This window comes from Marmota marmota, unplaced genomic scaffold (assembly GCF_001458135.2).
Source record: "Marmota marmota marmota unplaced genomic scaffold, marMar, whole genome shotgun sequence".
In the NCBI taxonomy this organism is placed as follows: Eukaryota; Metazoa; Chordata; class Mammalia; order Rodentia; family Sciuridae; genus Marmota; species Marmota marmota.
In genome coordinates this window covers 8873689-8900681 of record NW_025999905.1, presented here as the reverse complement: position 1 = coordinate 8900681, position 26993 = coordinate 8873689, and the positions used below count along the sequence as shown (strand labels likewise).

General features: G+C 35.7%; 1 protein-coding gene across 1 annotated transcript in view; it reads right to left on the bottom strand.

Annotated features, from left to right (window-relative positions):
• Nucleotides 1-4021: 4021 nt before the first annotated feature.
• Nucleotides 4022-26993, bottom strand: part of Lrrc72 (leucine rich repeat containing 72) — a 46162-nt gene continuing 23190 nt past the window's right edge. Inside the window, exons 4-8 of the mRNA XM_015498145.1 lie at nt 16363-16444; nt 15107-15217; nt 7438-7527; nt 6076-6228; nt 4022-4032 (exon numbers count right to left, since the gene is read on the bottom strand). Coding sequence (XP_015353631.1) covers nt 4022-4032; nt 6076-6228; nt 7438-7527; nt 15107-15217; nt 16363-16444 — 447 coding nt within the window. The remainder of the gene's footprint in view (nt 4033-6075; nt 6229-7437; nt 7528-15106; nt 15218-16362; nt 16445-26993) is intronic.

Here is a 26993-nt window from a genome sequence, read left to right as displayed (position 1 = left end):
GGTCTGGACCTCTGCGCTGCGTGGCGGAGATTCACTCGTCTAGGGCAAACTGTCACCTCCAAAAATCCTTCCAATTCCCGGCCGGTCTCTCTTTAGTGGAATTTTGCTAGGAGTTTCTCAGCAGGTCGAATCTAAGCGTATCCATGCGTCTCTCTGACCCCGTTGTTGAGGAGGTACTGAAAGCGCTGCCTCCCCCCTCGCCGCCATGTTGGATCTCCCCAGCCCTTTTAGATATTTTATTTAAAGAAAGGGTCTCGATAAGTTTCTTAAGTCCTTGTTAATTTGCTTCTGGCTGGCTTTGAACCTGAAATCCTCCTATCTCAGCCTCCAGAGCCTCTGGGATTACAGGTATGCACCATTGCGCCCAGCCACCTTTCCAATTCTTATCAGAAGTAACAGGGTTAGCCGGGTATAGTGGTGCATACCTGTAATCCCAGTGGCTCTGGAGGCTAAAACAGAAGGATCTCAGGTTCAAAGCCAGCCTCAGCAATTTAACAAGGCCCTAAGTAACTTAAGGAGGCCTTTTCTCTAAATAAAATATATAAATGGGCTGGGGATGTGGCTCAATAGTTGAGTGCCCCTGGGTTCAGCCCCCAGTACCAAAAAAAAAAAAAAGAAGTAACACTGTTAAGCACTGGGTTTTTGGATTCCCTAGCTCGATGGTAGACATATATAGTATGTACAAGGCTTAATCCTTAGCACCAAAAAAGAGAGAAAAAAACCAAAAAGTATTATTGAGTTTTTTGTGTATGCTTCCAGCCTGTGTGTATACTCACACACATATACACAGATTTATTTGTTGGCAAAGTTTAAATTTTTTTATTACTCTGCAATATGTTTTTAAATTTTATTATATTACTCTGCAATATGTTTTTAAACACCTCAAATATATTCATAGAATAATTCTATAGTGGAATTGTTTGTAATACATGAATGTGCCATAGTCTAGTATTCCCCTATAAATGACCATTTAGTGGTTTCTACTATATTTGGTATTACAAAAAATGTTGCAATAATCAACCTTAGACATACTTATATATTTTTGTTCATGTGCATTGGAAATTTAGTAGGGGAGATTTTCAAATCAATTGCTGTGTTAAATGGTTTGCACATTTTATATGTTGATAGAGAATACTATGTCGTCTTCCAAGAAAGTTCAATCAGTTTCTATCTTCCTCAATAATATGAATTATATGCTCTTTCTCCTTTCGTTTTTATAGTCATTTCTCTTTTATGACTTCTGGGTTTGGTGTGAGACTGTGTTTATCCCTCTCCTCAGAATTATAAGAGTTATTTGCTTCTAGTACTCTTCAATTTTACTTACATTTTAGATATTTAATCTTTTTAGGATCTATTTTTGTGCATAAAATCTCCCTTAGAAAGTCATCTAGTTTATCTCTTGGCCCAGGCCTGTACAGGGCAGAACTCCAGGGGACCCCAGTCATCCTTTCCTATGTAAATGGTGCCCACCAGAGTTGTGGAATGTGGTAGCTCTGCTACTGCTGATACTTGTCTTCACAAGTTCTGACTGAATAACTCTTGCAATTGCACAGTTCCTGTGCTAACCAGTCTCCAGGCCTCACGTTGACCTCAAGAATCTATCTTAGACTTCAGGCATAAATAACACCTGGCATTCACTTTTCTGGGTAAACCTGGTGTCATCATTACCCAGAGTCAGAGTTTTCTTCAAGACTAGACTTCCTGAGCTTTTGATTCCCCAGCTCCTCACTTAAATTATGTTTTCTCTGAATGCTATCCTGTCTTGTGTCTGTATTGACCAACTCAGTGGTGAATTGCCATTTATGGAATAGTCTGGCTGATTTTCCTTTTGGGTTTACTCCTCTGTCTCTTGCTGAATAGTAGGATAGCTTAGCTCTCAGGCCAAGGCTCTGTCATAGTATACCTCAGCCTGGTCTCTATACCTGGAACTTTATCTTGTTTGGAGAGAAGAGCAAATATAGTAGAAATCCAGCAGTCTCACTTTTGAGTCATTAGTAGATATTTTAAAGGTGTATTGATATTCTACTATAAATAATCCCTTAATGTTTTTCCATAATTGTGTAGTTGCAGGGAAATCAGCAAATGTCTCATTTTCCACAAAACCATGTAAAAGGACAAAGTATTTTGGTTCTGAGAATATTGCTTATCATGTAATAAGACACAAAAACATTAACGGAAAATAGGCACAAGCCTTTAAACCTATACCCATCAGATAAGGATTGATGGCTGAGATTTGAAGAAAACTTAAAATTGACCTTGCTTCCCAGGCTGTTTTGAATGTAATTGGTTTCTTTCTCAATTTAAGATTAAGGATAATAAAATGGAAATGTGGTATTAACAATTGCCTCATAAACAATTTCAAGCATGGTTTCTTTGCAAGAAAAGAATATAGATCCCTAAATGTGCATGCCACAATAAGATAAAATTTATATCAAAACAAATTTCGAAGCTACAAAACTGTAAGCCATGAGTTTTGAAAACTTATGTAAGTGTGCTTTGTTAGTTTCATTATAAATGTTTAGCTGAGTAAGTAAGCTAAAATAAGTCACATGAGCTAAAAATGCTTTTTAGTTGATCTGATGCAGTATCATTTTTCTGGAAAATAAGTAGATTGATAGAGTCACACTACCAATTTTTAGATGCCTATTGTCAAAATATCTATGAATTAAGAATATGAATTTAGAAGAAAAAGTTTCAAATGCAATAAAATACTCTATCCTTTTTTCCTCTGGTTTTGATTTGGAGGTAATGAAAAACAGTAAAAAGGATCATCGTTTTTTAGCAATCTGGTTGTATAAATACAATGTACAGCACCAAAGGTACAGATCAGTTCTCCTCTCACACCTATGATAATTATAGCACTGAAACTAGACTGAAGCAGCCTGTGTTTGCTGTTCTAGTGTGTATCAGCTTGTTTTAAGAGGGGATTTTGTCTCTCATAGATTCCTTTCCCACCTCAGCATAACTTGCTCCCATTGCATCCAATAATATTCAGTTTGGGCCATCACTTCTCACACGAAGCAAAAGAAAACCAAGGAAGTGACTAATAACAGTCAACTTCTGATACATTTGGTGTCAGATCCAATGTTAAAATGTTTTACATATTAAGCATCCTAACAGTCAAAGGAAGATAAAAAATCTTTGTTTTGAAATTCAGAAAGTTGAAACAAATTTATGTCCCAAACAAATCTTGCCATGATCAGCAGAGCAGGTATGTGAACTCGGGAATTCTGATTTCACGGTTTGGCTTCTTACCTTTGCAATGGTGGTTGTGTGCCAGAAGCCACCCATGAACTGTGCGTGAACTAAAAAACGACATGGAAGCTACTAAACAGGAAAGTCTGGTATCTGGGAACTCCAAGCGGCAATCCTGCTGGTTTGAGACTACCCAATACATGCGACTTCCTACCTAGCTTTAAGTTCAGCACAGAACTGGAGATGGGGTGACCCACTGGAACCACACAGCCTCTTGGAGTTGGGTATGGCTTGCCAAGATGCCAATCAACCTGTTTGTTGCAATACCCCTGCCACACCAAGAAGCAAGACTCCTCCTGCTGAAACCTTATCCCTGCCTTTGATATATTCTCCTTTAAAAAAGAAATAAAGCCATTTTTTGGTTGTTCAGTTCCAGCTCCCATGTCGACTGGTGGACCTATTAGCTGTTCCACTTCCTTTAAATCTAATTTCTGGCTCTGACTCTTATTCTTTACTAATTATTTCAGACTTTCTTTTTCTCAGGTGGTTCACATCTTCTGAGCAGGAAACTACCCTGGCAGGGTGTTGGCCGCCAGCCATGCCAAGTTGTCTAACTTGAATTGAATGGGCATCGGAATCACTGGGAAAGCTACTTAAAACACAGTGTGGGGTGGGGAGTGCTTGAGTTTCCAAATTGGTAAATTAGGCAAGAATTTGAATCACAAGTTCCTAAGTGATCTGATAATGGTAATTTGGGGACCACACCCCGAGGCCTACCCCTGCTGTACATGTTAATCTGTTGCACCCATTAAGACTCCTGCAGACATCACTTCCAGTCTGTGGGAAATATAAGGGTTAAAGGAACAAGTTTAAGAACATCCGAAGGAAGCAGTCATCAAAAGTGACACATTCTGTAATATAATTTCTAGGTCATGGGAAAAAAATTGACGAATCTATTCTAAATTTAGAGTAAAGACCCATACAACCAAAGGTAATTATGAATCCTGACTGGATTCTGGTTTGAAAAAAGCAGCTGCAAAAGGCTTCTTGGGACAATTTGGAAAATGGGGAAACTGATTCTATATTAAATAATTGGTTATTTTTCTTATGTCTGATTGTAGCATTGTAGTTACACAGGGGGATGCTCTTATTTTCCAACTTGCAGGCAAAATTATTTAAAAGTGAAGGGTTGAGATTCTACTACTGAAACACTTAAGTGGTTCCACTGCATATTGATGTTTTCCAGTTGACTGTGTAGCTGGGGATAAACGATAAGTGTAAATAGGAGCTTCTGAGGCGGCCTGTCCTTTCTTCCCTCTTTTTTGCCACACTGGGGATGAAGTACTCTTACACTGAGCTACATCCCAGGTCTGAGATCTGTTCTTTGAATAAAGAGGCAAACAAAGCCTCATATTTAGAGGCTGGTGAATATGGCAGAATATTAATAATTGTTGAATAACCTTGGGCATAGATAGACATTTATTTTAATATTCCTTCAACTTAGAAAATTTTACAGCAAAAGATTAAGAAAAAAAAAAGTTTCATTTGACCCTCATTTCTCTTCCTTCCTTCCTTCCCCTAACTCCCTCTCTTTCTCCCTCACTTGCTCAGTGTTGAATTTAGTTGATTTGTGGATTCTGTTGGCCATTACTTTCTCCCAGCATTTTAAGGAATTAGTTCACTGTCTCCTGACTTCCATAATTGCAGTTGGGGAGTTCATTGTAAATATGTCATTCTTTTGTAGATAATCTGCATTTTTTCTCTGACTTCTTTACCTTTGGTGTAAACAGTTTTGTTTTTTCTTTTTTAATTTTGGTTATGTGTCTTTTATGTGTGGATTTATTTTGTCATCCAAATCTAAGGATTCCTATAATTTATCAACTTTGGAGAATTCTTAGTCGTTATCACTTCAAATATTACCATCTACTGAATTTCTCTCTATAATTTTTTTCTTTAGGAATTATTACTAAACTTTCATTGGATTTTCTCTTTTAAATAACTCCTTTTCTCAACATTTAATTTATATCTCCATCTCTGTCACTTTCTTCATAATTTCTTCAAAATTGTTTTCTAGTTTCATATTTTCCTTTTTGTTTCTGTAAAATCCATCTGGTTCTTTTAAAATAAAAATGTGCATTTGGCAAATGCCAAATGATGAAGAAAAAGGTTATATTTTTGCACCATTTTTCATTTCCTGTTTCTTCCTTCTTGGAATGAAGATGTGACACATGATGGTATAGCAACCACCTTATAAAGCACACTAAGAAAAAAAAAGATAGATGTATTCCTCAACATTGATGATATTATAGAACTTTACACTAACTCTGCATACCTATCTTTGTACTCTGCTATGTGAGAAAAATAAACCCTTATTTATTTGGATTTCAGTTACATCTAAGAAATTCCAGCTAATGAAATGTCACTGATATATTTGTTATAGTTGCATATATAAGAACTTCATATGTAAGATAGCCAAAATATTAACAGTGCTTATTTCTGGGAGGCAAAATTGCAAATGATCTTTATTTCCTCTTAATATTTTTTTAATATCATCAAAAATTGATGAATTTGTCTTGTGTTAGTGGTAATAATAATTTTCCACTGTGGTAGATACTGGAAAAGAGACTTTAATGTATTATCTCATTTTTATCACATTACCTCATTTAATTTAATATGTACGAATGATGGTGAAAATCATATTCACTCTAATTAGGCTACTAAAACTATAAAATTAAAAATATAATGTTAGCAAGTAACTAGAAATTATTTCACTATGTAGGTACTTAATTTATTTTTACTTACCATTATTATTATAATCAAGTTCTCCAACAATTAAGGAATTTAAATTTCATTTTTAACCCCCCCCCCCCGCCCAATTACCTGAAGGTAGTCTCTGGACAGGTTTCTGCTTTAATGGTAATTTTGGGTTCCATGAGGTATCTACTTTTCCTCCAAATGCAATTGATTGAATGATATGAGCCTTTTTATGGTTAAAAATTGTAATCATTGATCTTCTTTCTTTTTCTGTAACCTCTGATAAATGCAAAAATAATGTTATTGCACAGCATTATAAATAGATATGGAGTGATTCAAAAGAGAATGGAACAGTTTCAAAAACATTTAGCTTAACTATGTTATGTGGGAACATCTTGTCAAAATAGATTTGTAAAGTAGCTGTCATGGGTACTTCCATAACCTTACAAGCACTTGATACATGCCCCTCATGTCACAAGGTGGAGCACAATCCTGCAGTCCACTGCACGATACAGACTTTCTGACACATCACCATGGGATGACTGACAGTACATGTTGCCGCCCTTCCTTCCCTCAAGGCTATCCAAAAGCAGAGATAGAACCAGGAGGTTCTGATAAATCCTCACAAATAGAAGTTACTAATAAATTATTAAAAATGTTCAAATCTGTATGTGTAGACAGGTAAGGAAGTAGGTAATATAGCACAAGGGGGGTAAGATAGTTTTCAAAATATTTAATATGTTGTACAGTGATATGGATTGTGTGTATGTGGCTTATATAAACCAAACATTCTAGTTTGTCTATAATGCATGAAGATATATTTATAAAGAAGTTAATATTGATTATATCAATTTTAATATACATGAACTTACAGAATTTCAAAAGAAAATGAATTTTAGAACTCAGGTCTTCAGAGTTCTAGTTCAACTCCCTCATTTTTTGGGGGGGGAGTTGGGTGACTGGGATTGAACTCAGGGTCACTTAACCACTGAAGCCACATCCCCAGCCCTATTTTGTATTTTTTATTTAGAGACAGGGTCTCACTGAGTTGCTTAGTGCCTTGCTTTTGCTGAGTCTGGCTTTGAACTTGCCATCCTCTTGCCTCAGCCTCCTGAGCAGCTGGGATTACAGGTGTACACCACCATGCCTGGCCATTCCCTCACTGCTGAGATGGGAAACTAAGGAGCCCAACATAAATGATTTGGCATCCACCGTATCAGTGTGAAACGCAGAACCAGGAGAACCTTTCTCATGCTCAGTTAGATGGCTCTTCCTATATAGTGGAAAAGACATGAATTCCTAAACTAGGGCGAATTTCAGAGAGCAAGCATTTCAAAAATAAATAATTAAAAAAACTTTCATTTATAAAGAAAATTATCCAATGGTATTCTGTTACAAAAACACATTCAAAGGTATTCTGTATTTTTCAACCATTGAGTAGTAAGGCTGAGTTTCAAATATTTCTTTACAAAAGAGAGTTATCCTTACGATTTCCATCAAGCAGCTCCACTCCTGGAAGGTGGTAGATTATATATAAACGATATAGGTTATATTGGCACAAAGGGTTTTGGTATAGACCTACAATAGAAGAGTCCGAAATAAGACGTCAGATTTCAAAATGATCTTTGGATGTCATTTTATAAAACATGAAAAATTGCAGCATTCATGTACAACATAAGGATACATATCAAGCCAGTGGCCTCATTAAGCCCTCTTTCATTTAGAGCAGCACTTAATTTTCCTATCTGTTATATTCATTCACTCAATAAATAATTACTGGGTACTACTATTTACTAGGAAATGTGCTAGGTGCTGGGGACATTTTATTGACTCAAATCTGCAACAGATTAGGAAAAATTTAAATGTCCATAAGGAAATTCCTAACGGACAAACTAGGTATCAGCTCCATGGGAGTCTTAAGACTGCTTTTGACTAAAGTATCACTTGGGACTCTTCTGCTAAGTCTCAAAGGTCACCATAGGCCAGTGTGAGGATGGGCAGAGATATTGTATACTGTTATAATAGATTTTTCTCCCTCCACTTTACATCACTATGCATTGCTCAGAATATGTAAATGCTAGTAGCAGCTTTGGATCTCAGTTGGAGCAGAGGCCAGCAGATGTGGATGTTGCATCTTGTATACCTTCGGCCAGCCACAGGGGCTCTGAGAGCCTCTTGTGCAGGTGTTCTGATGCGTAATGAACCTGATTCTGCAGTGCAGGGGCTGAAGGAGGGAAGCACATGGGTGCAGAAGAGCTCCTGGCTCTTCTGCCATCACATTCTTTTAGGAATCAACATGTAGATGCATTTTTAAAAATCTTCACCTAGAAGGATTTTGTTTCCAAGTAAAGAATCTCGCCTATTTATCACTGGATAATATTAAACAAGATTATTTCAATACACTGTGCAATAAAGCATTTATAATTTCAAGTTGGGCATCTTTAGCTTTTTAAATTCTGCTTCCATGCAACGTAGAAAATATTTCCGGAAAATACATACAGTGAGGGGACCACTAGATGGCAGTAGCAGAAAGAGCTCCAGCTGTTGCACAGATGCATCACTAACCGTGGCTCTCAATGTCCATGTTAAATTTAAGAATACTGCTGTAGATGATTCATAAAATATAACAAATCTTAATAAAGGCATGATAATATAAGTATTCAAAACCTAGAGTAAACTGATTAACATAAAGAAGATTGGTTGGGGCCTGATTAAAAGATAGCAAAGTAGTTAGAAACTGAAAAAAAGAAAAGAAAAAGAAAAATCTGGACATATTTTCTGTAGGTAATAAAACATTCTGATATTTGTTGTATAAACACAAATTTCTCTGGCTAATAAAATCCTTATATATAGCTATTCCCGGTGGAAAACATGAGCTTTGTAGGGACATAAAGCAGGCAATAGAAGACACCTGGTGCATAACCAACAAAGTTATTTGTGAGGAAAGGCAGAAAAGAAAACACAGACAGGAGCAACAAAGAAATTACAAAGAAAGAAAATCTGTATGTATTGAAAGAAATGAGAGGAAAAATGAAATAAATTTTTCAAGATGTCTTAAATGACAAAAAAATGACGTGAATTTTCTTCTTAAAAGAAATTTAAAGTGGGAACACATAATTGTAATTACAGGATAGGGAATAGAAGAGATGTATATTAAACCGGTAATAAGGACAGATTTTTAAAGCAATCCACAGGGATCATGCATTGTAGTTGGAGCCAGAGAAAGTAAAGAAAAGGACACCCTTCAAGGATATAAAAGCAAAGCACATTTGTTTTTAATGAGAATTTAGGAGGAAGAAAAAGTCACAAATGTTTTAGTGCAGAAGTCTGCCTTGTGGTTGCTGTCTTGGGGAATCACATCTGACACCTCATTACCCTGTGTTACATTGTAGCAGCTGGGAGCCAGGTCTGCCTCTGCACAAGATGCTAATGGAAAATGTACCAATATCTTCCAATGACCTTTACTCTTTTTTGGGGATGGGGGTGGTGGTTTCCAGGGATTGAACTCAGGAGCACTCCACCACTGAGCCACATCCCCAGCCCTATTTTGTATTTTTGGTTTAGAGACAGGGTCTCATTGAGTTGCTTAGCACCTCACTTTTGCTGAGGCTGGCTTTGAACTTGCAATCCTCCTGCCTCAGCATCCCGAGGTCCTTTACTCTTGATACACCTTTCACAGTGCCTTTTTCCTCGAAGAACATAACCATTCACTGCTTTCCTTGATTTTTCTCCTCATCTCTAGTTAAGTAACTTCTTTATGCAAGTTTAAAGCTCTAGCTTTGCCGCAGTCCGGCTGCAGCAAAATAACCGGGGGGTGACGAATAACTTGTGTACGTTGATACAGCAGGAGTAGGAGCGGTTTATTGCAGGACAGGAGCAGTATTTATACATTCCACAGAGCTTATCTAATTAGCATAAACTAGATACATCAGTCAACCAATAAGGAATCTCTACACTTAATGGCTCGCTTTTGTTACTTCTCAAACCACTCCCTCTGGCATTTTGCCAGGCACCATCCAGACTTGTTTACGAACTCTAACATTCCCCTGGCTAAATGCCAGGTGTTATTTTGACTTGTTTACAGACTCTAACATAGCTTCAGTTAAACGAAACACCAAACTTGGGTTTACATTACTTTTTGAGGGGGGGGGAGATGGGGGGGCCAAGGATTGAACTCAGGGCATTCAACCACTGAGCCACATCCACAGCCCATTTTTGTATTTTATTTAGAGACAGGGTCTCTAAAGTTGAGACTCTAAAAGTCTGAGTTGAGACTTTTAGAGTTGAGACTCTAAAAGTCTGAGTTGCTTAGTGCCTCACCCTTGCTGAGGCTGGCTTTGAACTTGCCATCCTCCTGTCGCAGCCTCCAGAGCTGTTTAGATTACTTATTAATGAGGTGTCTGGATACTAAAATCTCTTTTGCATGTTGTGGTTCACTATTCATCTCATCTTAAAGTAAAATCTAAATGACAGAAAGACAGAAAATTGAGCTCCTTGCGCAGCCTCTGCTCACATAACTTAAAAAAAATAAATTGAGCTAAATAATTTGAGAGGCATTTCATCTTTATTATCCTTTACTTTTTCCTGGCTCTTCAATTTTTAGAAGGAAGCATTTTCAACTCTTTTTCTCCTTTTTACACTATTAAACATTTAACATTTTGGATTTATGAGTTTTGGATGGATGCTACTAAAATTACCATAAATTAAGTTTCCAAGATATGAAGTTAGTTTCCTGTGTCTGAATGTTCTGAAAGCCTTCTGTGATGTATGGGCACATTCCTTTAGAAACTATGAAGCAAAACTGCTTACACTTTCACTTTCAATAGGTTAATACCATTTAATCCACCTCCCCTCTAGGCTACTTATAGAGTACACCTCGGTGGCGCCAGAGCTGTCTTGCTTATCTTAATTTGGGATTCAGAGTCTAAGCAATTTACATTTTCCCAATAATATATCAAAATGTCTCTACCACCTTACTGCACAAGCTGGAGTTACATGACTCATGCATAAAGCTACTTCTTAATGAAACAGAAAATAAGATTCAGTGATCTAAATAATTGGTTTCAGTGAATTTTTTAAACTTTGAAAACAGAATTTAACAAACCTATCATTTAAATGAATCCAAATGTTCTTAAGGTGCCTTTGGAGAAAATTGATGTAATTAGTAAAATACTTTTTAATAGATGGGGAGGAAATGATACAGAGAGGTTTAAAAGCTTATGCATTATCTACAGTCTGTGGAAGGGAACTCAGCTGTCACCCATCAGACACCTAGATTTTGAGGTTCTGGGGGCAAGGTTACATCCATGGGTTAGCAACTTGATTGCTATCTAATTTTAACTTAAATCTGTGGGCCACCACACTACACATGCTTTCACTGAATATGGAAATCATCTTTGATTTTAAAAGGCAAACTGTGATAAACAGGAGATGAAGAAAGGGGAGGGATCAGAACATTCTCTTCAAGATAAACAGCTGTGAAAGACCCAGTTAGTTCTTTTCACTTGGTGGGTTGTTTTGTGAGGTCCACCTTGATGAACATTACAGGTAGAGGGGCTCAAATAAAAGTCCTTGGAGATCATAGTCATACCCTACCTCCAGGTATCTGTCTTCACCCTAGCTTTTTGTCATCAGCAGAGGATGGGGGTCACTGCTGTCAGCAAGGTTAGAGAATATATAAGAGCAGTATCTCTGGAAACATGGAGACCTTCTCTTAAAAGAGCAACCCCTTCTTCCCAGTGGTCACTCCTGGAGTGACCCAGGAAGTATGTCCTAACAATTATGAAAGGTAGGAGTCTAAGGGTACTTTCCAACAATAAACTTAATAAACACAGAGAAAACTTTAGAGAAATGAGTAGAACAAAGGTATAGATAGAGAAGAAATGGTTTAAATGTTGTGTTGCTGGTAGTGTTTTTTCTAATGCTCAGAAAAAGGGCAGGAAGACTGAAGGCAAATAATCATCATCACCTATAAAGTGGGTCTTTGGCACAAGCAAATTCTGATTTACAGTTTGGAGGAGGGAAGGGAAGAGGAAAATGGAACTGGGAGAGGAGGGTGTGGAAAGGTAGACCTCCTGGAGAGAAGAGGTGGGGCCCCTGATTTGCCCGGAAGACAGGAATTCCAGTTACCAGGACCTCACACTCTGTGCTGGTTTCAGGCTTCCCTGAAGCTCCCAGCCATGCGTCTCCTGGGCAATCACTTGGCAGTTCTCCTCACATGCCAGGGGAGGGTGCAATGCTGAAGTGGATTAGAGGTTTACCCTCCAGGCTATTTTCTCACCCTCTGAAGAACTTGTAATTGAAGTGGAATAATAATAACACTTTAGATTTTTATATGGTTTTACAACTTGAAAAGACAAAAATTACAACAACATTGGAAAATACATGGTTTTCTCATTTTATTTAATGAGCTGAATCTAATCTCTGATTGCAAATGAGGCTCATAGAAACTTAATCTGAGGACACAACTGAACAAATAATGTTAGTAGTTCCGTGAATGCAGACATTTTTTCCCTGTATTACAACTTTAACCAAAATGGGATATGGGATCAAAATGTTAGTATTCACTACCAAAAATTTTCAGAAAATGCTTTTTTTTTTTTTTGTAATTAGACATAGCATTTTATCCACTTCGAAAAAAAAAAAAAATGACCCCATGACAAGTTTCTCAGTTGAAACAACTGTAGTTATAACTTGAATCATATCACTACACTTTTAAGTAGAAGTCCCTTTAACTGTCATGACAAGTAATGATATGGATAGTATTACCTGGCTGGTCTTCAAAAAATGATTAGGGCATTTCACCCCCACCTGTGTCCCCATCCTGACAATTCTGTGCTCACACACACTCTTGACAAGTAGGACATGGGCTAGATTTCAGGGTTCACTTAGTTCTGGACCTGGCACCTTGATTTACGGCCTAACTCTGTTTACTGCTCTTGGGCCAACCTTGCTTACTACTCTATGAATGTTGATTTATACTATAAGTCTGCTTAAATTATTGAGTTTTTACATGTAGCAAATTATATGTTCAAATAGTGTAGCATCAAATCTCTTCAACTGTCTAAGACATCTTTAGGCTATGAGTTATAAAACTGTAAGTCCCATCAAGGTCCAGACTGGGTCTTTTGTATAACTTTGTGCTGTATAATCTAGTATAGTGTCATATAGTGAATGTGTGATAAATACTTATTGAAACTGAATTATGAATAATTCATAATATTCAATTATGAATATTTATTGAATGAATGAATGTATAAATGATAAGTGAAACCAGGCATGAATTAAACTTCAACATTCCTTGGTACTCTGGCTAAATCTCGGAACCTTGCACTTCGATTATTGAAGAGAGAATAATTTTAATTATATCATAAGATTGCTGTAAAGGTTTAAATAAGAATATAAAAAAGCATTTTATCAGGGGTTGTGGCTCAGGGATAGAGCGCTTGCCTAGCATGTGTGAGGCACTGGGTTCAATTTTCAGCACCACATATAAATAAATGAATAAAATAAAGGTCCATCAACATCTAAAAAATTTTTTTAAGAAAAGCATTTTATCAACAGGTAAGACTCAAATATGCTACTCTAATGATTCTTATTTAAAATATTAGTTTTATTATACTGAGTTTAATTCCAACTTAGCAGAATTTCTAGACTACATGAGACTTCTTCATTTATTATATTGTTTACATAATATACAATAAAACAATTTTTACTTTTGTTGTTGCTTCAAAATAACATTAATGGCAGGAAGTGTTTTACAAAGTTATCTCAATGTTTGAAGCAATCCTGAGAGGTAACTGTTAGCCCATTTTTATAGAAAAACGATGATAGGTAAGAGTTCCTGATCTAGTATAACTAGTCTTTTAATCATAGAAGCATTTGTTCAGCATAGAAGGGCAAAATAAATATGCAAGCCATTCACAAATCCAAGTCTCTCACAGAATCTCAGAAGGCTGTGAAAAACTCTCAACAGTAGGTGGCCTTATGTTTCCAAAACAATCCTGGAATCGCCATGAGCTTGGTGTGATTTTGTGATTTTAATATTTGGATTTGAAGAATCTACCTGTAAGCACATGAATCATTTCTCCTCAGTACAGCTGATGTTACTGATAGAATGAAAATACACGGAGACTTTCCTAACTATGTGTTGACCTGAGCAGAACCTTCACCATCAACATTAGTTTTCACATATTCAAAACACTGACACAGGCAATTCTCAAAAAATGAATAGGAAACAATAGAAGAAAACATCTATTTCATAACAAATGAAGCATAACATGTGAAGAGATCTTCAAATTCTAAAGTCTGAAAACCTACTCGTTGACCTGAGGGTCTTTACTGTGGGCCCTTAGACTCGCTTGTCCTATATTTCAGTTGTATACATTTCTATTAACCCTCAAGAACGTAAGTGTATTGAGAGTAGGAACAGCTTATGATTCATATTTTTAATCTATTTCCAGACAGACTTCTTCATTATTGAGGCCAATTCCTTATTGGATGTGATTCAGTAAATGTAAATGATGTTTGCTCATCACTCAGTTGAAAACTTAAAAGCTTACTCTTTTTCTTTGCTCTTTATTACTTTATTCATATACTTCACCTACAACACAATTAATCTATTTAAAATATACTATTCAGTCATTTTCAGTAGATTCCGTGAGTGGTGCAATTTATCACTTTAGGCAATTTAGAATATTTTATTAACCCCAAAGAGACCCCCCACAACACACCCCTTACTCCTTAGCTATCATCGTCCAATTCTCTTAGTTCCCCAGCTCGAAGTGAACACTAATTACTTAAAAACAGTTACCTCTCAGTATTGCTGTATTTAGAGATGTGTCTGTGTAGAATATCTCATGTCAAGAGAATCATATATGTTAAAACTTACTTTTGAGATAAAACCAAAAACACAGATTTAAACATGTAAATCATCTTTTTTGCCATTTTTGTTTGACATTTGTATTGTTTACATAGATAATTCTTTTCTACCTGTTTCTCTTTCAAAAGCATGCCTTGATAAAGAAGAAAATATAGTCATCTAAGTATTTTAGTCAGAAGCAATCCTCCTCTAAGGAATTTTAAACTTCAAAAGTGGAAAAATGTCTTGGGCTATTGCCATTTTCATTTGTGACCATATAAAAGTACAAATTGTTACTTAGGGTCTTCAGGTTCAGCATTCCCTTTAATTCCTTCACTGTGTCATCAATTTTTGTTAACTCATTGTGATGCAGCAGGAGGATATGCAATGAAGGCAGATAATGCAGGCCTAAAAAAAAATGAACAAGATTTGCAGCATTTTTTAGTTTATTATTTATTTTTAAATTGATAAATGAAAACAAACATTCAAGACGGCTAATTAGACATGCTAACTAAACAAAAGATATTACAGCTGGTAAAAGAAGGAATGCCTATTAATGATATTGTAAATCATTGTTAAACCTACAAACAAAGCAAATGAATTTAAATAGTTATTTGAATTGTGATGTGGAAATATCTTTCCACTACTACTGCTTTACTGGGTTTTCTGTAACAGTGATTTTGCTTGTTTGAATTTAGACAGGTAATTTGCTTTCTTCCCTTTGTTTTTGTAGGGTGTGTGTGGATGTATGTGCATGAATGCTACTTAGATTTATAATGCCAATCAAGGGAATAACTACTCATCCAATTCAATTTCTTCTTCCAAATTGAAAAGTACTTTATACAATAGAAAAACCACATATCCATATCATTTTCATTTTTCCTAAATTATACATTTTCCCACATTTTTAGACATAAATGCAAGTGAGATAAGTGTGTATCATAGTCCCATCATAGTTTAATTGACAACATTTTCTTTCTTAATGGTACATGAAATTATGGTAAGTATCGAAAATTTATGACACTTTGATTCCATCATTTATGGTATTAAAGAGAAGTGTTTTTTTCGGTACCTCTTCATATTTCATGATCATGGCACCTCATATACTTTTATATCTGTCTTGAAATTGTTAGCTTAGAGATTGTTGCACTTATAAAATTAACTTGGAGTGGAAACAGGAATATGGCTGGTAAAAATCATAGCCAGTAAAAACTTTTAAGACTATAATATTTTAATATTTATTAGTGCTCTCAAATATTGTTAAAATTGGTTTCCACAACATTTAGTTTGCGTCCAACTGTGCAGTAGAGTGGCAAGTTTCCTATGTTAAAAAGAGATTTTTTAAAAAGGTCAAATAAGACACATGACAATATTAAGTTAGAAAAGCAATCTAACAGCACATTTCTTGAAATGTAATAAAAACATTTAAAAATAGATTGTCACATCTTTTTAACAGAATTATTAAAACAATTTTTGCATCATAGTGGTTATCATAGTTGAAAATTATTACTTAATTGAAACCCTATTCAAATCAAAGAAAATTTAAGACATACCTACTATCTCAAATATTGCATTGTTGTTTAGATATAGTTCGGTCAGACAATGGTTTCTAGTTAAAAATGCTATCCCATGGAGCTGAAAATAAAAGAAAATAATAGATCTTCTATAATAATGATAGATATGTAGTCAAAATCATAATAAGACAATAGGAATTCAGCCTTTGCAGCAATCATTAATTATCTGTGGCCTTTTGGACTGGGTTGTGAATTTTATCTGGATTGCCGTTGAGGACCATGTGATGAAAAGTATAATTTTAACTAACTTAAAATCAACGTCTCTTTCTACATTTGATCAAACTCCCTTGCCTGGCTTCGTCAACCTCTGTAATCTGGCATTGTCCTTTTGCTCTGGCAATGTTTCTCTTATTTCTGCTCCATGTAGTTTCATGAGATTTGTCTTGATGTGTCCATTAATTCACCATCTATTATTATTATGAGCCAAATCTTCTCTCCTCAGATAACGCTGCTGGCATTTCTACATCTGTAGGAGGCACAATTTCCCTTTGCAGGCATGTGTCCTTTTGTTCCTGGTACATTTCTGATTATTTTTAAGGATCAGCACCAGTCCAGCAAGACATAGGAAACCCTGTTGAGTGAGTTGCCACAGTACATTTTCACAACTCCAGAGATTTTCTAAAACCAACCTTTGGCCTCCTTGCTTGACTTTTTTCCTATTTTGACCCACATCTGTTCTTCTCTAAATTTGTACCTGCTCCAGCACTTTGAGTTGTAGCTCTTGAATAATGGTCCAATTCTCAACCCTCTTTGCCCTACTCTGCAAGCCATCTTTTCTTCCCAGTCTCAATATCTTTCTGGTATGCATGTCTCTCAGTTTAGCTGAGGACTGTGTAATCTGAATGGACACAGGAGGCAACTCTGCCCATCAGGTCTGATGCTAACAACTTAGCCAGCCACTGGTCACAACTAGAGGACAAGGCACAACGTAATCCTGTTCTGTTACTTTGCAGCTCATCATTTTCTCACAAGGCCTCTGCTGACAATCGCTGTGTTCATGAACCTCAATTTTCTTGACCACTTCAACATTTATTTGATTTGTACAATTAATCACTCAATCACTAATGTTTTGTGTGTCCCTTAAGGAAAGGAACCATATTTCCCCAGTAGCTTATATTTTCCACTCCCTGCTCTCCAAACCATATGATGAAGTTACATTCTTACTTTTCAGATTTGATTTAAAATTCAGTGTGTATGAGTTAGAAATAAATGCTCGTTTGAAATAAGTACTCTCTTGAAAATTACCCAAATGAATCAGGAAGTACCATATACATGACAGAAGATATTCAATGATAAAATGTATTTCAGAAATCCTCTGTTAGCCTGCAAGAAGAACCCCATTTAAAAACATTGACTCTATAATCTCTATAAAATTTTCCTTATTTGTTTGAATTAGCTGAGACATGGTATAGTCTTAGAGGAGGGCAGGTAAGTTAAGAGCAGCAGGTAAGTTAAGTATTACATCTTTGCTACTTAAAAAGGGATCTAACAGGGAGAAGCTTCTCATGCAATAGTTATTGATCAAATATTAAGTCCTTATATATATATAGAAATATATGATCTTGACCATAAATTTGTTTTTCTAAACCTATAGACCTATTATTACTCAATGGAATTGTTTTATCATTTGAGGAGTAGATTCAGTTAAGTAGATGTCAACCCATGTGACAGTGAGAATTTATTAGAAATTTTATTCATGACCTTCTCATATTTCAGAAAAACCATTTTGGGTTGTAACCAAAGTTTGAAAACTAGTTCCTTTGATGAGTTTTCATTTTTTTTAATATTGGTAACATGCATAAATTGTGATGCTGTGAAAGGCATGTGTACCATTCATCTCATCACTTCCAGACTCAACACCACAAAATTATGTCAGCACTCATTCCACAGAACCACCAATGATTTCACCACAGAATATATATATATATTCTATAACAAGGAAACAACTTGATTAAAAAATGGACTTGAACAGACATTTCTCAAAAAAATAAAAAAAAAAAAACCCATACAAATAAATGGTCAACAGATACATGTAAAAACACTTATCCATCACTAATCATTAGGGAATTGCCAATTAAAATCATAATGATATATTGTACACATGTCAAAATAGCATTTATCAAAAAATTAAAGATTAGTATTGATGATGATGTGGAGAAAACAAAAAGGGAATTTTTATATATTTCTGGTGGAAAAATAAACTAGTATAGCCATTATGGAAAATAGTATGGATTAATAAACTAAAAATAGAATCACCGTACAATTTATTAATCCCACTTTGGAGTTTATATCCAAAGGAATTAAAATCAGCATGTTAAAGGGATACCTGCATTCCCATGTTCACTGTAGCACTATTCACAATAGCTAGTATATGGAATCAACCTAAGTGCTCATCAATGGATGAATGGACAAAAAATAAATGCAGTATATATACACAATAGAATACTAATGAGTCATAAAAAAGAGAGAAATTCTGTCATCTTCTTAATTTTTTTTTTAAATTTTTTGGTACTGGAGATTGAACCCAGGGTTGCCAAGCCAATGAGTCATATCCTCAGCCCTTTTTTGAGTTTTATTTAGAGACAGGGTCTCACTGAGTTACTTATGGCCAAGCCAAGTTGCTGGAGTTGGCTTTGAACTTTTGATGATCCTCCTGCCTCAGCTTCTCATGCCACTGGGATTACAGGTGTGAGTCACTGTGCCCAGCTTCCTGCCATTTTCAACAGTATAGATTAACCTGAGGACATTATGCTAAGTGAAATGAGCCAGGAAAGGACAAACTCCACATGATCTCACTTTATGTGGAACCCAACACAGTATGTTACTGGCATAAAAATAGGCAAAAGAGTTGAATTTCACAGAAGTACAGAATACAAAGATGGTTATCAGAGGATGGGAGGATAAGGAAGAATGGAAAGTTTGTTGATCAAAGGGTACAAAGTGTCAACAGACAGGTGAAATAGGTTTTGAGACTTTCACACAGCAAGGTGACTATAGTCAATAGTATTATGTATTTCCAAAATAAGTAAAAGAGTAATTTTAAATCTCTCACCATAAAAACTGGTGAGCAATGTGGCAGAAAATTTAATTAGTTCAATGTAATTATTCTATATTGTGTACATATATCCAAACATCACATGTTATAAATTCCCTAAATGTATGTGATTATAATTTTTAATTAAAATAATATTAATAAAAAATCATACACATGAGATTGTGTGAGGAAAAGGACATTGTTAAATGTATAGATTATACACACATATCTAATTTTGTTTCATCCAAAAAGGTATCTAAAATGACAGTAAAGGAATTGTTTTGAAACACATGTTTTAATAAGGACAAAGAAATCAGGAAATGAGACAACAGTAATATAATGTGGGGAGCTGAAAAGTATATGTCAAATGGCAACAGAATTATCAGAAATAAGAGAATCTAATTCTAAGTCAGAGAATATTATTCATTACTAAAAAATAATAAGATCATGGCATTTGCAGGGAAATGGATGGCGTTAGAGCAGATTATGCTAAGTGAAGTTATCCAATCCCCAATAAACAAATGCTGAATGTCTTCTCTGATATAAGGGGGGTGACTCAAAATGGGGAAGAGGAAGAGCATGGGAAGAAGATTTCCTCTACTTAGGGAAGAAGGGTGGGAGGGAAAGGGAGGGAGAAAGGGAATTGCATGGATGGTGGAAGGAGACCCTCATTGTTATACAAAATACATGTATGAAGATGTGAGGAAAAAAAAGAAGAGCATTACCCTAGATTAGGTGGGGGGGGGGAGGGGATGGGGAGATAGGAAGGATAGTAGAATGAAACAGACATTATTATTACTGTGTGCATATATGTGAATGCATGACCAATGTGATTCTGCAACCTGTATAATCAGAAAAATGAGAAATTATATCCCATCTGATTCAAATGTATGATATGTCAAAGTCATTGTACTGTCATGTGTAACTAATTAAAACAAATTTAAAAAAATGTAAAAAAAAAAAAGAATCTGAAATATACCACAATGTTTTAAAAAGACTCAATTACTAGAAGTAAAAATAAAGAGGAAGGAATTAAATAAGCATTATATCCTTGTCTACACTTGTCTTTTTTGATAATTAGGTATCCTAACAAGTATGAGCTGACTAAAAATATATTGTATGTTATCTTTTCCTTGTTTCAAGGAAAAAATATCCTCTCTAACCTCTTTTCTTTCTCTTTGTTTTTACTTTCAGTTATTGAGTCTTTTTAGAACATTGTGGTGTATCTTTCCCCTTGTCAAGAACAGCTGTTTAAGAAGCCTAGAGAATGTTCTCAGACTACTACTAGACAACCGAGCCTTTCTTACCACAGAAAGACTGGAGACTTATTTTATAGATAGAATAATGCATAGTCCCCACTAGGCAGAGTTGAATGTAGAGGGTCTGAAAACAGAAGGATTAGGGGAACGCATGAACACTGAAAGCTGAGAACACTCAGCCCTCTGTCCCCAGGTTGGCTTCCTTCATCCTTGGGCAGAGGATTGAAAATGACTTTTCTGGAGATTTCAAATATCAGGAGAGGAGATCCCAGTTTACTAATACCAGGGTTTTCCCCAGATCTGCCCAGTCATTCCACTTTACAATGAATCTCACAGTTGATAAGCTCCAGCCACACATGCTTAATACTTCCCATTGACATTTTAGACCTTCATCTTAATTGCAACCAGTTAGTCAAGAACATTTCATGAATAATTCTGACATAAAAAAGGAGATTAAAAGAAATAAATGGAAACCAGATTAATTTAGAAAAAATAGATACAATGTAAACAGCAACAGCAACACCATCATCATGATTATGCTTGAAAAGATTAGGATATTTTATCCTTGAAACAAGGAAAAGATAACATAAAATATATATTTTAATCAGCTCATACTTGTTAGGATAGCTGTTATCAAAAAAGATAACTGTTGACAAGAATGTGGAGAAATTGGAACAGTTGCACACTCTTGGTGGGAATGTAAAATGGTGCAGGCACTATGGAAGACATGGGGAAGCTCCTCAAAAACTTAAAAATAGAATTACTACATAATCTAGTAACCCCACTTCTGGATATATACCCCAAAGAATTGAAATTAGGGTCCCAAGGAGTTATCTGCATCCATGTTATTTGCAGCATTATTCAAAGTAGCCAAGAGGAGGAAATAACCCAAATGTCTATCAAAAGGAGAAGGGGATGAAGAAAATCTGTTATCTAAATATAATGGAATGTTATTCAGCCTTCAAAAAGAAGGCAATCCTGAGCATTGCAACATGGATCATAAGTAGGAGAACAAGGATGAAATCCAAGTCTGACTTTCAAAGCAGCAATTGGCATATTTTTCATCATAATTCGGCTTCTTTATTTGGGGTGAGGACTTTTATATAAGTCATCTATAAGTTATTAATTTGAGATTAGGTCAAGCACTAGGAAATATTTTATAAATAAATTTATTTCTAGTATTTTAGCAATAACCCCCAAACATATCTATATTGCACACAGAAATATTTGACCTGAAATGTAAAGAAAAAAAAGAGAAATATAATAATCTTGGCTATATATATATATATATATATATATTAGCATATTTAATCTTCACTATAAACACTTGAGGTAGAGTACTATTTATATTTTACTTTAAGATGTTAAAACTAAGACATGGAAAGGCTAAATAACTGGCCCAAGATTATACAGTTAGTATTTGATGAACCTGGGGTTTGACTCAGGCTCTGGAGTCCCTGTTGGAAACCACTACAGTTGAGTAACCCTAGGGTAGGAAGCTGAGCTATCCAGATCAGTTCATTCTAGACTTAATTTGAGCCACTGGCTGGACTGGCTACATCTACCTGATGCATATCTTAACCTCTCAAATTGTATGGATTCTTTTCAACATTTTCTCTAAACTGGTCACCCAACTTCAGCATAGCTTTGGGTCCTAAGTACTGTTCTATTCTTTCCCCACTTCACAAGAGAGGTTCTTATTTTTTTTCCCAGCAAACCTAGATAGATGACTATGGTTACCTATAAATCCAAACTAAAAGAACTACCCAACAATAGTGCTAAGCAATCTCAGATACAAGTAAGGGTACTTACTCTTGGCTTTTATTCAAACTTTCCTTTTAGCATTTCTTTTTTTCTCTTGATATTGTCTTTACCTTGACCCTTGTTATTCCTTTTTCCTTCTTATTTTATTACCTTACAACATCCCATTTCTTCTAGAGGCAAAATACTATATAATTCATAAAGATTAAGATATTAGGTATCTCAGGGTATTTTTTTGAAATTAAAGGATTATGATCAATGATTGACTTTCAAGTTGCCACAGTCTGGCTGGGCACAAAATAACCGAGCCACCACAAAAGCCTTGTAGATTCAAACAGCAACTCTTTATTCCCGAACTCTCACCCACACTCTACACGCACGTTCTGGGAAAAAATACACTCCCTCCACCGAGCTCTGAGTACCAATACTCTCAGAACCCCGCGAGAACTCAACGGGAACTCCAAAGGAGTGGGTGCCTGAGGCAGCAGGATACGCCCTAATCCTGGAGCCGCCCTATTCCCAGCAGGATCCACCTAAACCCGGAGCCGCCCTAATCCCTGAGCAGGGTCACCTTTCAACCCAAAATGCCATGCATCATTCCTACTTGGCTATGGCTCTCAGCATCAAGTCAGGTTAAATACCATGGTTGACCTAAGAAAACTTTTAAATATCACTCAATTTATGCTCTAAAGCAACTTCCTAAGATACCAGCTTGTAAAATCAGCTTTAGGGGCTATGTTCATGAAAATAAAGTAGTATCACGGATAAGAAAAATGGCTTCAAAAAGTTTATGCTATTGTGAAACAAGACCACAGATCTTTAGATTTGTGAGAGAATCTCAAAATTGTACATATGATAAAAACTCTTAAAATATGCAAGGAATGTATCTCAACACAATAAAGATAGGATAAACCTGTAGCTAATATAATTCCCAGTGCCTTTATTTTTTGTAGCAATAGAAAAAAAAAATCCTTAAATTTACATGTAACCACAAAAGACCCTGAGTAGACAAAATAATCTTGAGCAAAAAGAACAAAGCTGGAAGCATCTTACTTCCAAATTTCAAAACACATTACATAAAGCAATTGAAACCAACACAGCAGGCATACGGAATAATGGAACAAGGTAGAGAGCCCAAAACTAAACCCACATATTTATGGTCAATTACTTTTTGACAAAGATGCCAAGAACATACATGAGGAAAAGGACAGGCTCTCAAGATGTTAGGAAAACTGTGCATATGCAGAAAAATGGGATTGTGTCCTTATCTCAGAAATATGCAAAAGTCAATTTGAAATGGATCAAAGACTTAAATATGAGACCTGAAACTACTAGAAGAAAACATTGAGGGAAAAAAAAATACACAACACTGATTGGGGCAACAACTCTTTGGCTATAACCATGAAAGCACAGTCAAAAGTAAATATATAAAAATGAGAAGAAATCTAACTAAAAAGCTTCTGCACAGCAAAAATAATAATAGACAAAATGAAGAGGCAATCCATGGAATGAGAGAAAATTATACATACACACACACATATATATGCATATATATGTATATATGTATGTATATATATGTGCATACATAAATATATAGTTTTTGAGTATGTATGTTTGTATGTGTGTGTGAGAATCAGGAGTTCAAAGCCAGCCTCAGCAAAGGCAAGGCGCTAAGTAACTCAGTGAGACCCTGTCTCTAAATAAAATACAAAGCAGGGCTTGGATGTGGCTCAGTAGTCAAGTGCTCCTGAATTCAATCCCCAGTACCAAAAAAAAAAAAAAAAAGAAAAGTAGTTGAATCTTGTGTTGTGTTCTTACTACAAAAAGAAACAAACAACAACATACAAAAATGATACTTGGAATATTTTTGAGTGATTGATGTTATCCCCTTGATTGTAGTGAAAATCTCATGGGTATATACATATGTTCAAATTCATCAAGTTAAACACATGCAATTTTTTTGTGTATGATTTGTGCCCCAATAAAATTGTTAAAAATATATTCTTTAATAAAACAACATAAAATTGCATAAAGGTAATGCAAATACATTTTAATATAAAATATCTTATTATATAAACATAATTGTGCTATACTATTATAAAAGGATAATATAAAAATAAACACAGAAGCTAGGCATGGTGGCACACCCCTTTAAATCCCAGCTGCTCTGGAGGCTCATATAGAAGGATTGTGTCCTCAAAGCCAGACTCAGCAACTTAGCAAGGCCCTAAGCAATTTAGCAACATAAAATATAATATAAAAAGGGGCTGGGAGATGGGTGCAGTGGTACACAACTGTAATTCCAGGAGGCTGAGGCAGGGGGACGGCAAGTTCAAAGCCAGCCTCAGCAAAAGTGAGATGCTAAGCAACTCAATGAGACCCTGTCTCTAAATAAAATACAAAATAGGGCTGGAGATGTGGCTCAGCAGTCAAGTGCCCCTCAGTTCAATCCCTGGTTACCCCACCACCACCACAAAAAAAGTGGGGGGGTGGCTGGGGAATGGCTTGGTGGTTAAGTGCCTCTGGCACAAAATAAATAAATAAATAAACACACACACAAACAAATAAAAAAGAGCCCTTGAAAAATAAAAATCTGAAAGGAGATATTAGGAACATACTACATCCTATTAGGACAGTTGGAAGAGAAAGTTGAGGAACTCTTCCAGAAAGTAGAAGAAAATGACAAAGAAACAAAAAGAAATTTTCAAAAACTGAGAATATAAAAGAAAGTTTGAAAATGAGTTCAGTGTTTAACATATACACATAGTTCCAGGAACAGAGAACTATAGACATAGAAGAGGAAGAAATCAATATACTTTAAGCAAATATCTCCAAACTAAAAGACATGAGTTTCCAGATAGAAGTTTTCTCAAACCCAGCACAGTGGATGATAAAGTTAAACCAATGCACATTATTGTGAAATGTCAGAACACTAAGAACAACAGAACATAAGAGCATGTGCGCGCATGCGCGCGCACACACACACACACACACACACACATATCCCAAATTCAAGGATCAGAACTCAGATGGCTTCACATGCCTCAACAGCTACAATGAAAATTAGATGACAAAGGAGAGATGTTTTATTGTCAATGTAGAATTCTATTAGTCAGAGAAGCCAAAATATTGGTTCAAATGTGAGAATTGAATAAACACAAGTACAAGCATGCAGAATCTTAAAAAATTTATCACCTGCACTTCTGCACTCCTTTCTCAGGAAGACACTGGAGTATGTGCTCTAGGGGGAAAAAAAAAAGACATGCAGTCTAAGAAACAGGAGAGGAGCCAAAGACACTCCCAGATGAAGGGTGATTGTAGTTGTACATAGTCTCACAGGGCAAGCAGTCCAGAGTGAGTCAGAAGGCCTGGGAAGACTTCAAGAAAATGAAAGTAGGGCTGGGTTTATGGCTCAGTGCTAGAGTGCTTGCCTAGCATGTACAAGGTCATGGGTTCAATCACCAGCAACAAAGCCAAAACCAAAACAAAACAAAAAATGTAATTGAATGTATTAAGTAGATGTGGTCAATTAACAGAGTTTAGATTGGTTGGATGGGAATAGCAGTTTTAAAATGTATTAGTTTGCTAGGGCTGCCATAATAAATACCACAGAATAGTTGGCTTAAATGGCAGGAAAATTTCCCTTACAGTTCTGGAAGCTGAAAGTCCCTGATCAATGTATTGAAAGAATTGGGTTTCATTCTGATGTCTCTCCACATGGCTTGTGGATAACAACCTTCTGGTGCCCTCTCATGATCTTCTCTCTGTATTGTGCACATGGCTAGTATCTCTCTTTCTGTGTACTAATCTCTTCTTTTTATAGACACTGTCATGTTAGATTAGGCCCATGCTAATTATCCCATTTTAACTTAATTCTTCTCTCACTGCACAATCTCCATACACAGTCACATTCTGAGGAACCAGAAATAAGGACTTCAATGTCTAAATTTGGCCGCGGGGGGGTGGGGGCGCACAATTCAGCCTGTAATGAAAATCAAATAAAAAATAAATCAGACAAATATAAACTCCAGGGAATCTAAGGAAATGCAATAAAGGAAAAGCAGAGTATAATACATGGCTTATTGTTCTGAAAAGCATACTTTGTTATAACAATATAACCAGTGAATATTGATTTAACTCAAATTACAATACAACCACATCAGGAGACTGGGGAATGGAAAGTATGCATGTGTGTGGTAGATGTGGGGATGAGAAAGAACTAGATCGTCATCTTCCTCAATGAGAACAAAATAGCTATTGTGTAAAAGAGAAAACTCAAGAAGTAGTAGCAATACTGGCGGGTGATTTAGAGAAATGTTGATAGGTAATAAAATATCATGTAAAGGAATTGAAAGTTGTTGCATCTGAAAGTTATTTCATCTATTGCCAACTTGTAGAACTAGCTAATTCTTTAAACAATTGTTATATGCATAAATAGTTCTGTTGAAAGAAGAAATATATCTATATCTATCTATCTATCTATATCTATCTATCTATCTATATCTATCTATCTATCTATATATATATATATATATATATATATATATATATATATA